Source organism: Pempheris klunzingeri, chromosome 15 (genome assembly GCF_042242105.1).
Source record: "Pempheris klunzingeri isolate RE-2024b chromosome 15, fPemKlu1.hap1, whole genome shotgun sequence".
Lineage (NCBI taxonomy): Eukaryota > Metazoa > Chordata > Actinopteri > Acropomatiformes > Pempheridae > Pempheris > Pempheris klunzingeri.
The window spans coordinates 17,635,010-17,652,892 of NC_092026.1; the positions used below are offsets into that span (position 1 = coordinate 17,635,010).

A 17,883-nucleotide genomic window follows, 5' to 3' on the forward strand; every position below is an offset into this window, starting at 1 on the left:
GAATTCACAAGAGAGGAATTACTGCAGGGCTCTAACACTTTTTTGGATGTCATAAACTGGCAACCTAATCACTGTGGGTGACGTTCCTCACTCTGATCAGCAGTCCTGTTGCTCTGTCAGTAAACTAGGCTAAGGCGGTTCCCTTCAGAAACATAAAGCGGAGGAAACAGTCAAGCCGTTCTGAACCAATAATCACATCCCCAAACCGTTTGAGAGGTAACGTGCAGAAGCGTTTGGGATTCAGCAGCATGGAAAAATCCACGATAAGTGTGGGTCTGTTTGCCATCTTTTCAAAATGCAACTGCCTTACAGTAAAATTGCTACATTCAAGTGAGGCAGCAGCAACTGCAACGTGGGTTTGAATTGATAATAAAAACTACATTTGGATTCACAACAATGGATACCAACAGAACATCAGATTCATGAGGCAAAAAAAAGTCCTCACAAACCTCTCACACCAAACACTCACACACAATGTTGCTTCATACGCTACACACTGCCTCCTCATAGCTACAAAGCTGGGCCAGATGTAGCACATTCAGTGGTGTGGCAATGAGTGTTTTCATGCTGCATGAGTAGTTTGGGTTTCTACTGATGTTTTGACACTTTTTTGGGCGTTTGTTTGATCCATTGTAACTGCTTAGTAACTGCTTTGAGTTCAACTGGACTACACATACCATCCAAACTTTTTAAAATCCTAAGAAGACGACCATTTGATAGATTTCTGTAGGTGTACTTCATTAAACACTGATGCATTTGAGAAGTTTGACTGGTTTTGTTGAATGAAAAAGTGTTTTGCAAGATGTTTTACATAAAGAATGCATAAGAATGTTTGGCCTTGGTACCAGAAGTTGAGGACATATGGGTACTGCAATCAAAAGATGTGCAGCCCTGAATCACAACACAAAATATGCAGGAGAGGAGTTTCCCATCATCCCTACTGTGTATGGGACAAAGAGATCCTTACAAAATTAAAATCTAGTATGTGTAAAGGAACTGACAGTGGAGGGTTCGCCAGTTTTCATCATGTTATAAGATATAAGATTTTTCTAGTCTATAGAAAAACCTTGAGTCTCATTTCAGTAAAACCTAATTCACATTTCATTTTACAAACTGCGGCTGGAAGCACAGGGACTGTTGACTGAGCTGTTAACACACGAGTGTTTAGCTCCCTGATCTCTGTTTCCCTCAGGACACCGATCAGTGAGGACAGAGGTGGCGACCTCACCAGTGACGGCTGGTTGGAGCACTGCGTGGTTCGGTTGAAGATGATGTCGTCTTTCACCAACACGGCCACGGCTCTCAGGATGAAGGAGAAGAAGAGGTTGAGGTGGATGTAGTTCCTGGTGCAGTGGAGCTTCCTGCACAGATGTTACACAGACATGCACAGATGTATAGGTACGCAGATAATGGGAAATTAGCTTTATCATAGGATATGATCTTTTACTTTTGTGAGCTCTGAATGGTCTTGGGCCACTTTATCATGTTGATCAATGTTGATCAATTCATTTTGATATAATTACTGCATTAGCACAGCGGGCGTCCAGATGCTATGAAGGAGATTTGGAGTTATAATGTTTCAAGAAAAGTCGTAATATTACGAGAGTGAAGTCACAGTATTTTACACAGGGCCCTATGTTTAACCCAAAACACACCTATCATGGTAAATGGTCTGTATTTGTATAGCACCTTTCTAGTTATTTCAACTAGTCAAAGCGCTTTCACATGACATCCTCATTCACCCATTCACACATCATTCATACAGGAGGAATGTAATTTGGAGGAGACTATTCTTTCACACTCATTCACACACTGAAGCTGCTTCAGGAGCAAGTTGGGGTTCAGTGTCTTGCCCAAGGACATCGAACCCTCGACCTTCTGATTGAGGGACGACCCACTCTACCACTGAGCCACAGCTGCCCGCATTAATCAAGATTCATCCTCAATTATCAATATCATTAATCAAGAGACTATTAAATACAAGCCCTTTGTGCCTTGCGCCTTTGTTTGGACCCAGATTATGCACTGTTTAGCAGCTAGCAAAAGTGGAGTTGCACTAAATGTACTTCAAATCACATAAATAGGGCCAATGAAGTCACATAAGAAAAAACCCAAGAACAGATGACAGCAGTCTGACTTTATGTGTCAAATGAGTGATGTTGATGACCTCAAGCTGACCTCATGCTGTCATCTGAGAAAACAAAACCAGGCACATGAAGTATGAGTCAATAACCAGATACGTTTTGAAGCAGCAGCTGGAGTTCAGCGGGGGAACCTGGTTTTCTCCAAACAGCCGAGATCAGAGCTTTTTTTTTTTTTTTATAACAGCCATGGCATCGGGAAGTGATTTAAGTTCAGTAGGCTTTCTATAAATGATACGACAGATACCAGCAGAGCGGTATCTACAGCAGACAGCAGACTACAGATAGATTCTAGCTGCCTTTCATATTTTTTTTTATAGAAAGCCAGAATCTAGCTGTAGCTTGCTGTGCATTACGTTACTGCTCTGCTGATACGACGGCATCCCACTCAAACTTACACAGTGACATTGATTGAAGTATTTGACAACATCACAGAAAGGATTCCTACAGGAACAGAGCTGTAAATCCTTTTGGTTTAACTAGAAACAGCCGTTACATCGCTGTCTTCAAAGCCACCAGACTCCATTGACAAAAAGTTTTATGTTTCAGAACACAGGAGCAGCTAGTTTACCGCTGCCTCCATCAGTTAATTTGCTTGTGTTGTTGTGTATTAACCAAATATTGTGTTGGATCTGAACTAACCCTTGAAAAACAGCAGTGATGCCATTCTCCCTGTTACAAGTCATTGCACCATCAAAAAGCTACGATTTTAACATAAAAAAGTTGCATCATGTTGCCTGAATCTTTTAAAATTATGAATTATTCTAAATTTGCTCAATGTTAATGTAGTTTTAATATTATTTCTCCTACATCATCCTTCCCTCTTTTGTCTCCTTTTATGGAGAAGGAATTTCCGGCTGCTTTAATGCATGAATTGCGTTACTGGTATAGTTAGTTGTATTATTTAGTACCGTTTGTGTTACGCAGGAACAATGAAATGCTCCATGAAAACCAAACACAGTATTCTACTGGATGGAGATGTGCAACTACTCTATATCCACATTAAATCAAACATTAAATGAGCTTCCTTTCAGGGGCATATAAGCAAGATTTTCTTACTTAACTTCTGAAGATGAATTGATTAGAACGTCTTTCCACAGATGTGTGGTTTATGCAAATTTGATCTATTACTGCTATGGTCAAACCTCCAGTGATTTTTTAAAACTAAGCTCAACATCAAAGTGATGGAAAAACAAAGCTTTAATCAACATAATTTAAGTTAACAAACTGAATAAAACTAAATCCAATTGGTCGGTAAACTGACACACACACACACACACACACACACACAGACGTGTTATGACAATTGTTGATAAAGTTGTATAATTGCCACCGTCTGTTCATTTAAAACCCAATTAAACAGATAGCTTTTCCTCCGACGCTGCTGACATACAGCCGACAAGAGAATACAAACCGAGAACTTCTGTCAGTAATAACAAGTACTTTTCCTGTATCATTTCACTATTTTGTATCTTGAAGATCAAGCTTAGAATGATAGAGCTTTTTTTAAATATAATATATTATAATAATACTGTAATATTTGGTCTTACCGAAACAGACAGAGGATGGCGCTTCCTGTGGTGAGGGCGATCAAAGACAGACTGTGACCCAGAGTGTACAACGTCTGCACGACCACGTAGAAAACCAGCTGCAGAGAGAAGGCAGAAGAAGTTTATTCTCATATTCGGATTTTTTAATAATCAGAAACTGCTAACAGTGTCAGCAGCTCAGGCAGCTGGTGTGTCAGTCCAGCACAAGTTACAGGTTATTGTGTTAATTCTGCACTCAGTGTGTTGACAGCTAACCCTCCTTCATATCATCCATCTGTTGTTCCACCACTTTTGTTAAAAATGAAGTTTCAGTGACTATTTGATGGATTACCATAAAATAGAGTAAAACATTCCCTGCAGGATGAATTGTAATAACTTTAGTGATCCACTGACTTTTCATTCAGTGCAATCATCGGCTCCTGATTTGAATGTGTGTCTGTGCAACATGCCGGTTAAGAGGCAGGTAAAATATCTTTCAGAAATAGTGCCTTTGGGGCAGTCAGCCTTTTCCTATCGAGCAGCTCATACCTGGAACACTAAACCAACACGACTAAGGAGCATCACATCCCTCGATTCCGTCTTTACATTTATAAAACAGCTGCTACTGGACAATCAAACATGCTGTCTTAATCTGGGGTAGTGCTCATGACATTGTTTTACTGTTTGTCTGTGTTTATGTGCTCTTGTTAGTATGAATAATTAAAACATTTTCTTTCTATATATATCAACCTGTCAGGGACTGCAGATGAAAATCAGCCTGTGTGGCTAAATGTGGCACATTTACATTATGTTTACATGATGTCAATTAATGTGCATTGTCCCTTCTTAAAAAAAACAAACAGAGAAAATTGTTAGGTCATTGGAAAACTGAGTCACAATTTGCTTGATGATGATTGAGCACATTCCTGCTCCCCAGAGGAAAAACACAGTTTTCACACTTTATGCGCCTTCAGATTGCATCATGTTTGTATTTAGATGCTCACCTAGTTGAAATTAAACTAAACTGACAAAGAGAGTGAATTCAGGGCACACACCTGCCTCATTTAGTTTGGCTGAATCGAACCCTGGAGGTGTAAACACAGAAATCACACTTGAGTGCATACAAACAATCGGACTAAGACGAAGAGGTGGTCTCGGTCTTGTTATAAACAAACTCTGGGACGGTTAGTTCGTGGTTAGAACATGATCCACCCTTGGTCCGACCCAACTGCAGGAACCACTGTGCCTTTTTTTGGACTAAATCAGCTCCCATAGCCAGCTGTGACTATGCATTCTCCATTGATTCCTGACATTTTACATGCGCCTTCAGCAACTCCAGTGCATCGACGTACTAATTTCCAACCGAAACTGATCTTTAAACTGTATTGTTTGAATGAACATGATAGGTGTAAATGACGTAATTAATGATGACTACGCCATGCGTAGACATCCCTCCATTGAAAGTGAAATTTGAAAATGGCATGTTAGTTAGGAGTCTGCTCTTCTTTTACTCTTTCTTTACTTCTTGTTTTCCTGCATGAAATGTGCATCTGACCAATCAGACAGCAGTTTCCTCAGACATTACAAATTTTGGTCCGCTTGTAAATGAATGCAAACAAAACTTGAAGAAATATGTAACATTGCAAAAAAACTGATCCCCGATTTGGAGCAGAGCAAACAAACTACGGCCTTAGATTCCCAGCAGTCTCGCCAACATATATATAAAATAGTACCTGGTACCAGGTACTAGGGCCGGTGGAAGCGCTACCTAAAGCGTACCGAGTCGAGTTGAGTAGGGCCAAGTCGAGCCGGTGGAAGCGCGGCAATAGTATGCAACAAGATCACCAAAGGGGTGTACAGTAAAAATGTTCACTCCACCTCCAAACAAACACTTTTAAATGCTGCAACCACAGCCATAGCATCATGCAAAAGGCTCAAATTAATGAAGATAAACAGTACGGGCAACATTACACTGGAATGTAATCTGCTGTTACACAGAACAAGGAAAAGCTGGGCCTCCTCTGCAGCCTTATTGTTAATGTTGGTTTGTTTTTCTGCTCTGCTGCCAGCCTCTGATGATGAGTGCCTTTTATCTTGGTAATCAGGGATGCTTTAAAGGGATTAAAAGTAAGGGAGCAAGGGTTGTTAAAATAAATTATCTTATTGGAACTTTAAATCAGCATTATGTCAAGATTGAAATGACTGCCAGTGTTACTATTGGCCGCAGATCTGACAATATTTGCGGAGAGAGAGAAGCAGAACAGCACAATGGGCAATTCAGCTGTGACATTGGTGACCCAAAACACACCAAACAAGTGAACAGGAGGAAGCTGCAGTTACACAACAGCCAAGAGCCAAAAAAAACAACAACACAAGAACTCACAGGACTGCAGAAGTTTAATATCACAACTCAGACATCTTCCAAGTGAGGACAAACGCAAAAATATCAAAATGACGTCTTAAGCGATGGTGTCAAACAAAAACTACACATTTTCTTACATAGCAAATAATGTGTTTTAACCTTTATACTTCACTTTATACTGTCTGCAAAAATAAGATGTTGAAGCAGAGAGGGATCACTTTGAATTGGAAGAGGGACAGGCAGGTTGTTGATTAGACAGGTAGAAGTGATGAAATACCTGTGGACATGCTATTTGTTGGTACTTTTTGTTGCCCAATGGATCATTGGAGTTAGAACAATTCATCCTGATGGGGACAGGAATGTCTGATCCATCCATTATCTATACCGGGAGCTGGAGCCAATCCCAGCTAACTTTGGGCGAGAGGCGGGGTACACCCCGGACTGGTCGCCAGCCGATCACAGGGCTGACACACAGAGACCTATGGGCAATTTAGAGTCACCACTCTGTCGTTTCCTTCTCCTTAGAACACTGAGAGCTAAAGCTGATTTGTTATTTGTTTCATTTAAAGAAAATGAGGTGTTTCTCACTCACAGTACGTTTTCTTCTTCATAATATTTCTGGTCTGCACTCTCTGTGACCTTCTGTCCTGCTTCCAGTCTGTACTGTGAAATGTTTGTAATGTGTCAGCACCAATTAACCAGGTCAAATTCCTCCGAAAATTAAAGCAGATTCAGGAAATAAAATACTGAGGGATGATTTGACTTAATTTGACGTCTTAAAAAATAAGGCAAAAAGAAGGTCAAAATAATCAAGTTGCTCATGGTAGCGATGAAGTCGAAGATGTCGAAAAACCAAAAAAGACGGATGAAAGAGAAACTTAAAAGGGAAGCAAAGATGCTGCTGACTTCCAAATGCCAAGAAGAATTATCAACAGGAGGGTGAAATATTTACAGCAAAATTCCTACAATGTTACAGACCAAAAAGGCACGTTTCAGAGACGTTCTTGGACTTATACCTGTCCAGAATGAAAAAAAATCAGAAATATGATGCTGCCTACTGTCTAGTTGCTGCACTCTTGTCTAATGCATCATTATAAAACCAAATCAAACACAGTTTCCAGAATGATTTTTTGCTCTCTTTTAGGAACTTTCCACTTGGACATGTATCTGTTCAACATAAATGTGATGCAATAACTTCTTTGTGCTACAAATGAAGGTTTGCATCTGACCTGGAGGCTCATTATTGTCCAAGTGTAGGAGGATGAAGAGAGGGAAAGTGTTTTGTTCTTAAGAAAACCTCCTGGCATGAAGGGCAGAAGAAAAAGACAATTTCCTGTGAGAAACAAAAAGAAAAAGATTTCAATCTGCCAATAAATGCCCCCGGTGTGAGTGTGAGCGTGTATGTGTGTGTGCGTGTGTGTGTCTCGTTATCTTGCTTCCTCAGAAAAAGGTGTTTGATTTCCTCTCCTAAACTCGTTTTGTGAGAAAATCAAAGCGTATTTGTTGATGAGACGCTAAAACATGTGTGACGCCAACTCTGCATACACTTTAAATGGACAGATTGAATCCTGTGTGTGTAAAAGAGAGTGAGTATCATGGCTGCAGTCGTGTCTCTAGTGTTTCCCGGTGTTTTGCCTTCCACTAGTGTTTATTGTCTTCCCCTGTCTGCTCTCTGTAGCCCCCTTCTACCCTGCCTCTTCCAGATGGGGATGTTGTGCCATTATTCCGCCTCACCGTCAATGGAAAAGCTCCTAAGACAGAATGGGGGGTCATTTTTGTTCTGGGAACAGAGCCACTTTGGTGTTTGTGTAAAACAAGTGAGCCAGCAGGCCGGGACGCTGCTCTTTTGCTTGAGGAAAGCCAGTATGCTCTCCAAAATCACACCACAGCAATTTGATTGGTTGAGTATAAACAAGGAAAAGCCGTCTTGATGGCGAGTCTTCTTTACGGCAACATTGTGCGATCTCTGTGTGAAAAGGGCTTGTGCTTGTTTGTTTTTTGTGATGTGGCATCAGTCTGGAGCACTCACCTGTTCCCAGTCACAAACCTGCTACCAATCATCTCATCTACCTGCAGTATATCTACCCCACTGCCTGGGTCACTTTTCACCAGATTATTGGTTTAACCCTCGGAGTGGTTGCTTTCAGCTGCTCTGCAATTGTGTATTTCAGACTTCTCCTCTTGTCTTGTTTGCTTGCTTTGTGACTAACCCAGTTTTCCCCGTGCTGCCAGGATCAGCCTCTCTAGTTCTCACCTGCCCGGCCAGCTCTCACTCCAGCCACACTCACTCTCGGGTCCGCTCATCCCCTCATCTCTCTACTTCGCCTGCTCAGCTCTGCTCCCCTTCTTCAGCTCCAGCTCAAGCTGTGGTCTCCTCTCCATTCCTCACTCAGCTCTCCCTGCAGCAAATCTCTTTTGAGCTTTATCTCCGCCGGATTCTGTGTCTGCATTTGGGTCCCCTAAGTAAACCTTAGGGGGGAGAAATGCCCACTTTGTCTGTGCTCATCTCATCTTAAAATGCCTGATTTCTAAAAGTCTTTGAATATTTTATTTAATCTGAAAAAGGCTGTAATTTTTGATCAAAACTATCTTTGTGTCTGAGCAATGAAAAGCCCTTATTTTAACAGAAATTAATAGTGTGTTATGTATTCCATGTGTGAACACTGAAAAGTAAAAGTGCAAACAGGAAGAAAAGTAACACACACAACCCTCAAGTCAGATAATTTGCAGAATTATTGACTGCAACAAACACAAAGCTTCTGCAGCCAGTTTAGGAACATCTTTAGAGTTCTTTGTCTTACCTGGGTTAGGGTTAGGGTTAGGTTTAGGGTTAGAAAAATGTATTGCAAACTAGTTATATAATTAAATATTGTCATTAAATAGGTCAAATAGGTCCTTAAACGCACGTGTGAGGCTCTTAAAGGAAGGATTCTGGTATGTTTTACAGACAGTGTAGTAAAATGGAACTGCTTTGGGCAAAAATGTTGTTACATGGAAATAAAAATGAATTCATGGCAGTGAGGAATTGAAACAGCTTTTACACTTACAATAATGATTTGTTTCTAATTAAATGGTTAAAAATTCTTAAATTACATCTATTTCCTCTCCCTCCGTCAATGGAAAATCCAGAGTCAATGAACATGCAAATATCAGACAGATTTATTGTGAGAAGCTTCCTGCCTTCAGAAGATTTATCAGAAAACCGCAGTCAAGTGTGAAAACTCTGCACACGCATCGTTCTGCAGCACACACATCACAGTGAATAAACAATCCAGATTTTTGAGTGGAGTTTCTAATCAAAGTTTTTCGTCTTTATAATCAAATATTTTGTCAGATGGGTGAGGTTGGTCAGGCTCATCCTGATCCAGACAAAAAGATGCAACAACATGCAGGAAGAAAAAAAAGCAAATAAATAAGGGCTTCTGTCTTGTTTGTGCTCTCGTCTCCTGCTGAGCTCAGAAACAAAAAAGCTCTTTGATTGATCACATCCAAGATGTCTTTAACAGCTGGCGTTTTTGTGAGAGTAACATTTCGGTGTATCGTTTTACGGTATTTGCATTTCTGTGAATTCTTTTGTCTTTCAATGCACCATGGTACAACTTATACACTACCTTAATTTTCCAGTTCCTTGTTCAAAGTCAATACAGTCAGTGTTCAATGACACATTTATCTGCTGCTTGAAGAAGAAAGTGGACATTTTGCCTCTTTTTAACTTCCAGTGAAGAGTGGAGAACGACAAGGTACATTTATGTTCCTTTACAGCCTGAAGCTCCTTTGATTCCAGGCAAACTACTTCACTTTACAAAAGAAAACATCGGACGTCCGCCTAACAGACGTTACAGCTTACAACTTGCGTCTGCAAGAACTGAATACATCTTTTCTTCTTCTGTGATGCAAAAATATAACAGCTGAAGCTGAAGATAGGCCACTTTGATCCCACAGATGTGGAGTATTGTTCAGGATGTTTTGGGTGGATTGTATTGAGAAAGAGACCTGCAGTGACACGAGGAAAAAAAAAAAGCAAATAAGGACGAGAAAGACAGAAAAAGAGGCAAAGTTAAAGAGGCAGCGGTGGAGGAGTGAGGAACGAGGAGCCGGAGCGACAGAAACGGAGGAGAGATGGGGAGGCAGTTCATTTAACAAGCACAATGGGTGATTCAGAATATGACCAGTCGTGACCTAAGCTGAACCTCAGGAGTGAAAGAGGACGGGAGCAGCAATTATCACCAACAAGGCCAAACATTCTCCTCACCAAAAAATCTCTTTCTTCTGCTTCCCCGAACTGTTTGGGTGGAGGAGGAATAACAGCAAACACAAAAAAAATAGACAATCTTTGGCCTCACAAAACCTTTGGGTATTGTTCTTAGTGATGAGTAACATCTTACAGCATTTTAAGTTGTTCTTTTATTATCCATTGTAAAACACTATTTTTCACTGTGTAGTTAAAACCATCTGCACATACAGCCATTAAGTTCAGTTGCAGTTATATGTTACCTAAATATCTAAAATAAACCAATAACACCAAACCAATGCTTAACCGGATGCCTGAAACCTCAAACAGTCTTTATTTGTCCCAATAATAAGTCTAATTCCTATTCATTCATTAATTCATTCATTCCTATTGAGAAAAAAAAACAAAATGTCCCAAAATGATGCACCGATTCTTTCAGCAAGTGCTTTGAGTTGCAGATATGTTCAGTATTAACACTGTGATCTGTGACACACCATCATCAAAAAATGTTCACTTGGTATGTTATTGAAAAAAGGCAGTGTTACATTTCTTTCATATTTGCTGCTGGTGGCCTTGTGTCTGAATAAGCCACCTGGTCACTTTTTACGTAAAAGTCATGGCGGCAATCTGCTAATATTTCTGTCTCTCTTCGGACTCGGCACATGTCTAAATCAAATGTCGTCAGATAAACGTAAAAGGCAGCAGCAGCACACAAGTTTAACAAGCACTGACAGACAGAGATATTCTCACACCATCTTCTAAAACCACTGCAATAAATGTATTCTCTAAGTCTTCATTTCTTATGCACAAAGATCATACAACCAGTTGAATAAACTATGAGACACCGTGAAAGAGCCAATTTTGTGGAGAAGATTCTTCTCACGTCAGATCAGTCAAGAACTGTGTGTTACTCTGGTGCAGAAAAGATTAAAAAAAAAAAAAAAAACTTACACGACTAATCTGACCAACAGTCTCTCGCCGTTGTTTTAATGCTAATTCATGCCTATCTGCGATGAATACATGAATATCCAGCAGCATGTGAGTAAATAGGAATTAAACAGTTCAGTTATAACGTGATGCTTATCAGACTTTACAAAAATATAGTTACAAAATAAGCGGCAGACTCTGCGCTCTAATGATGTTAGCATATTCACAGCCACAAAGCTAGAACTACAAGAGACAGATGAAGTCAGAAATGTTCCATATTCCACGTCTGAAAACAGGCGTTACTCATGGAAAAAGAAGTATGGTGGTCTAACCTGTTTTTTCAGCAGCTGAACTGTCTGACCTGATCTGAAAATGTCTTAGCCTGGCTACACACCCGCTATTATACAGGCATTCTGGGAAATAAACAAATTACAGCACTCTCATAGATGCAGTTTAACACCAACTGCATCTATAAGTGTCTAGTGATGTTTAATGGTTTTTCCACAAGTGTTTTTTCCATTCAGTGACGCAAAAACCAGGCAGGGGAGCACACACACTCACATGCAAATTGCTCACATTTAAACATGTATCACACCACTGTTAAGCATATTGACCTTTCAAAGATGCAGCCCTTCACCACTAACCGGTGTTAATTAACATCCGACCCTTCAGGCGCCGTCAATTACAGCGCACTAATGGTCCATGTTATGCTGCAGCTCCTTTTCCTGCTGCGCAGTCAGAACTGCTCTGACATTTACAGCAACAACGACAGACAGAAAAGTAAAAAAAAACACTGCAGACGTTTCCTGTTACCTTGTCCTGGCTGGTGTCCGCCCCACACACGCTGGTGATGTTTGGGAAAACCAACGACCATCCCGCTGATGTGCAGTTCCTGCTAATGTTACCTGTGGGAGAAGAGGAGCAAATTATCTTCACACTTCACCCCTGCACCAACCGAGGCCTGATGTCAAAAAAGACAAACTAAAAAATCTGTATTTACTGCATACTGGACAAAGATGGAGGTTTGGCGTCAAGGTTGGGAGGGACACATGAGTGAGGTTGAGTATGTAAAGGAGGCATGAAAGATGGAATGCAATGGTTTGGAAATATTAAGATATAACAGAAACAAGTGTTCTCAACCTTTTGACTCTATATTGTAGGTCTCTATACCGTTAGTGTAAAATGTGTTTAATTTTGTCGAGGAAGCGATGCCACCACAAAGCTCATCTTCAGGAGCTTTTTATCGTGTCACATGGTCATCTTCGGCAGGTGGAGTTTGCCTCATTGTTGATGTTTTCATTTTCTCAGGGCAATTTTGGGACTTCTCTTCTCTCTTCCTAAATTAAGGCTCAAATTCTTAATTTATGAAAACGTTGGTTGGGAAAACAGCAAATGAAGCCCATGTGGTCTAATTGAAAGCTCCAGGACAGCTACTAAGGGCCAGGGCCTTGTTCTGCTGGTCCCGTCCCTTCGTTAACTAGCTGTAAATGTTTGATCTTACGTTTGTAACCATGTTCAACCATTTTCTTTCATCTTCCTAGCAACACCTTCATAAACGGCTTGGCCATGAGTTTTCTTTGGACTCTTCCAAATCTTCAGCCCAAATGGAGATCGGGCATCTTTGTTTCACTTTCACATCTTCGGCCACAAACATCAGGGCTTACTCTAACCACCACGACCTCCTACACTAATGGCGTGTTTGTTGGGTACTAATCAGGGCGCATTAGTGTCTACACTACAGAAGGTATGTGGTCATAAGATCAGATCACAGTGTGTTTGGTGGTCATTTACACTTGTATTTAGAGCTGTCCAAGATAGAGCTGTCCACCGCCCAAGATTCATCTTAATTCTTAGTGACAATGAATAAAAAAGTGCATGAATTAGTAGATGGCTCATTATCAGTAGTGAATGAATAAATAACCCACCATTTCTGCCGAATACAGTCTTGAGGACTCGAGGACAGGGGATGGTGATGGTCGTTCCAGTCTTAGCTCGCTTCCAGCATGCTATGTTGTCCCATTCTCCTTTGCATCCTGACTCTGTCAAAACCAAATGTGGCTTCATGAGTACATTTTCACACAGAAACATAAATTAAAGAGATTAGTCACATTAGCACAACGGGGGCTGGGGGGGCGGGGGGGTTCGCGCCAATGCACACCATGCACAGATCGCTTAACTGCTGCATGTAAAACTGTACACGAGTAAAACTGTATGTTTCACATGTAAACCAGTGTGTTATACTAGTGTTTGGCTGGAGGACCTGTCGTCTGTGCTGTTGTGAACTGCTGCATGTACAGTGTGAGCTCTTGGTATTACTGAACGCCCAACATGTTGCCTCTGGTTAACATGTAACGACGGGCTGTCTACATAAGAAGAAAGCCGTCCTGTTGATGCTGGTGCGGCAAAGTATTTCCCTCATGTCCCAGATCAGCAACATTGCCCATTTATGCTTTATTTTCATTTGCTAACCCTTACCTTAACCTTAACTAATTGTAAAGAATATGTTGAGCTATGTATTCATAGATGAAGGCGAGGAAGGAGGCACGCTAGTGTTGGAGAGGCGCTGACTACAAATACAGCTATGTGAGATGGAAGTCGCACACTTGTAGCAATGATGAAGGAAAATGTATTCAAAATATACCAACATTTTGAGCGTGCAGCATGGAAGAAACAGTGATGCAGTGATAATGAGTTGTCAGATGAGCAGATTAAAGCTCATTTACAACAATCACACATATTAAAATGGGAATGTCATCATAAAGCAGTTTGGATTTGGCATTTCTAAACACTGTCTATTCCAAATTGTGAGAGAAAATCCATATGTATAGGATTTAGACACTATCAGAACAGAATAGAAGATAGGAAAGGCCCTGAATGAATATAAAACTCCCATCTACGCTCCAGAGGCAAAACAAACAGAAATGCCTCCTAAAATAGCTCTCCCAGCTCTTCAGCATGAGCCTTAATGGGTGCAAAAGTGCTGATGGCAAACTGAGCAGTCGACAAGGCTTTTCAGCGCTAGATGAATGGAGACAGTTTGTTTGGTAAAATGTAGCCCTCATTCCCAAGATCCCTGCTGAAGAAACACAGCCAGTAAGCTACCAGGGCATGAGACTGCGAGGAGAAAAAAAAAACACTATAAAAAGAAACTTATTAGTGTCAAGTCGGACAAAAAAAAAAAAAAAAAAAAAACGTAGCCAGAGGAGGTGAGAAACTAAATAACCCAGAACCATTTCTTCTCTTTTTTTTAAAAATTATTTTGGCCTGTTTCCATTTTGGGTCCTATAGAGTTTGAAAAGTTGTACTTTATGGTGCAAACTGGGTGAGAACTGCACACATTTAAAAAAACGACCTCATTAGCTGAGGGATTATTGTTTTGTCAGGATATGCGCCTGCTGACATACACACCCCGTGTTGCAGGGATCAAACTTGTGAACTTTGAGGGTGCAAGCGGCAGAAACCTCAGCATCAGCAGAACTAATCATCTCCTCTCCTGATTTCAGCTCCGTGAAATGCTAAAACAGCGTGAACACACAAAACATGCATCGCAGCCATCTTCATGTGGAGATACAGACATGTTGGGATTACTCCATAAATCCTCCACTCTGTCGCCTCCAGCTCCCTGTGACCTCCTTCCCTGCTTTAACCCTTTCAACTCTAGGTCCTTTACTATATGTCCTGTCTTTTGCTTAGTTTTCACTACATACATTGTTGTTTTCAGGAAAAATTGTGATGTTCTAGGACAAAAACATTTAAGCAATTTAAAGTTTGTTTTTTCTTTCTTCATGTATATTAAACCTAAAGGTTTGTAAAGCACATATATATTTTATGGCAAATCGACACCATGGAAAATTTGCTACCAGCAGTTGTACAAACAGCATCACTGAAGAAACTGACAATTAAGAGGCAAAGCGTTTGACTGATTTATTTATATGGATTTATGAGCATTTATCCTTAATGGACATTTATCCTTAATGGACCTGATTCCGGCTGTGTTTTTGGGTTATGAGAAGAGGTATGGTAGGATATCGATTGGTCATAACGAATAACCACAGAGATTGTTGGAGAGTTGTCTTGTTGATTTTACTACAGCACAGCACAAACAATCCCACACTGGCTGTTAACCGTGTTTTCAATAGCTTGGTTTTCTTCATCCACTCTAAAATGCAGCATTTTTTTTAGATGTATCCACTTTAAATCCCTTTCTGTGTGAAAATGCTATCATATCTTAAATGGAAGGAGCGTTCAGATTCGGGGGGGGGGGTTACTGTGGATGTGGTCCGAGTCACAGAAGAAGTTCAATATCTGGAAAATACATAAGGAAAGGCTCAACCACAGCATCTATTTTAGGTTCTGTACTTAAGTGCTTTCTTTCACTATTTCCATTTCTGGAGACTTTCAACTTTTCACTACATTTAACAGACAAAAGGAGTTACAGGATACTTTTCACATTCTTCTTTCAGCACGAGATAAGATCATAAAATATCTCATGATCCCTTCCTTCCTTCTTACTTTCCTCTTCTTCCCTTTTTATTGTTTCTTTCCCTCCATCTTTCTTTCTCCTTACTTTCCGTATTTATTCCCTTCACCTGTTCTCTTCTACTTAGCTTCGTTTCCTCTTTATTCCTTATTTTTTCTTCATTACTTGCTGTTTGTCTTATGTCCTTTCATCTCATTCTTTCGTCCTTCCTTGCTTTGCGTGTTCTCATTTATGATACTCCTCTCTTGCTTTGTAACCTGCATTCATGCCGACTCTACCTGCACCTGAGCATCAAAAATGTAAGAGTCTTAGGACACAGGATGATGTGTTCTGATCTGCTGTCTTGGTGAATTGCTCTGATCTTCCACCTCCATACAGTTGGGGGCTTATTGTATTTATAATGCTGGAACAGGAGCTTATTCTTTTCAGTGGAAATGGACAGTGAAACTGCTAAATTCAGTCCATCGGCCAACTGATTTTTTTTCAGAAAACTACACCAAGAAAGCAAATGAGAGCAAAAGAGGAGAAGCAGTGAAAGAGGAAATAACAGACAGAGAGGGCAAGAGAGGACAAAAGAGGAGGAGATGGGAAACAGTGAGAGAACAGATGTCTTTGAGGAAAAAAAAGGCTCCGATGCTCCGATGCAGATCTGAACTCATCAGTGCATGAAGAAAACATCATCCACCCGCTAAGTGATCCATCCTTTCTCTGTGCGCTTTCACGGAAACACTTAGAAACACATCAGAGGCTGGGCCGCCGCCTTTATGCAATGACGCACCAAATGTGCAGCAGCATGCATCTGGAGGGAAATCCTCTCTCTCTGGTTTAAGCTCTTTTTATTCTTAATTCACAATAAAGTGATGGTTGACTGAACACTGTTTCCCTTTTCAGCATCATCCTACTTCAATTTCATGCAGTTAGTTTAACAGACTCCTTTTCTATCTGTACATTATCACAGGACTCCATTAACCTTCTTCAACCTCAGACCCTTTTTTTGGTGCATCAAATGTTTGGATGACTTTTCTGTGGGCGAACTCCATTTTCATTTCTGTTCAACATCCCAAATTTAATTGAATTGATGGACGTAAATCCCCAGACCCTGTGGCAGTTGTGGCTTCCAGTGTTGGGAAACCAGCGAGGGATCATGAATAGAAAGTCCTGCTATTCAGCACAAGCAACCCTTTAAAAGACAAAAGTCACACTGACTAACTAAGTGATTGAGGTAACTGTGTTCTGCAAAGTAAAATTACCGTATTTATCAAAGGAGTTTGGTGGGTTTGAATAGTGTGATATAACAGCTATTTCTGGTTAAACCAAAAGGATCTTCCAGGTCTATCTCTGTAGGGATCCTTTCCATAACGCTGTCAGACACTTAGAATAACAATCTGAGCCTGGCAGTGGCTAAAACAAACACTTTTAGTGAACCTACTTTGATCTGGTGCAGTTGCCCCAAAGGATTACATTAAAGCAGTGATGGCGCAGTGCTGCCTGATCTCAGCTGTCGGATGAAATGATTTGCTGGACCTATTCCAAAAGGTTTTGGCATGTAAAAATATCACCAAGGTTGGAAAATTACAGGAGTTACCCTTTAACTGACCTCACAGGTGAAAAAAAAACAGAATGTGTTGCATTTTTAGGGATGCAGGTGACAGAACACTATGAACGGTAATGTTGGTTGGTCACTAGATTCACACTTTAATATTTCACCTATTGGTTGATTCAGATTTTTATGACATATTCTGCCACACAATGATGATGCCACATGCTTTGCTGTGGAGTAAATAAGTAGATCAAGGTACTGACACTGTGAGTTTGAGGGTTTGATTCCCACTGGGGAGAGCGAGATAAACTGTCGTCTATCAACATGATCACTGGGTCTGCAGCATCGAACGTCCTGAGATGATTGTTGCCTGACCAACCGAATCAAAAAACTGCTCTCCCCAGCAGATTTTCCCCCGCAGAGAATATGAACCATGTTATTATTTTGCTCTATTTCGTGTCATTGAGCTTTAATTAACACAGCAGGGGCGACTCGCGTCCAGAGCTTGCATCGCTGGAGAGGAAACTCAGGCTCGTTAACACTACAGAGACACTCGAGTAAATACAACTGTGTTTGTGGAGCTTTAGGCTGCAGTCGTGAGTCACAGATAAAAAGAATAAAAGAACTAATTTGTTTTTCATGGGCCTCTCACTTCAGGGATGAAACCACCATG

General features: G+C 40.7%; 1 protein-coding gene across 1 annotated transcript in view; it reads right to left on the reverse strand.

The window, feature by feature from the left end:
* LOC139214509 (vasoactive intestinal polypeptide receptor 2-like) overlaps positions 1-17,883 on the reverse strand; it is a 55,199-nt gene that overhangs the window by 9,443 nt on the left and 27,873 nt on the right. The window contains exons 3-6 of the mRNA XM_070845380.1: positions 13,116-13,229; positions 12,004-12,095; positions 3,692-3,789; positions 1,229-1,361 (exon numbers count right to left, since the gene is read on the reverse strand). Coding sequence (XP_070701481.1) covers positions 1,229-1,361; positions 3,692-3,789; positions 12,004-12,095; positions 13,116-13,229 — 437 coding nt within the window. The remainder of the gene's footprint in view (positions 1-1,228; positions 1,362-3,691; positions 3,790-12,003; positions 12,096-13,115; positions 13,230-17,883) is intronic.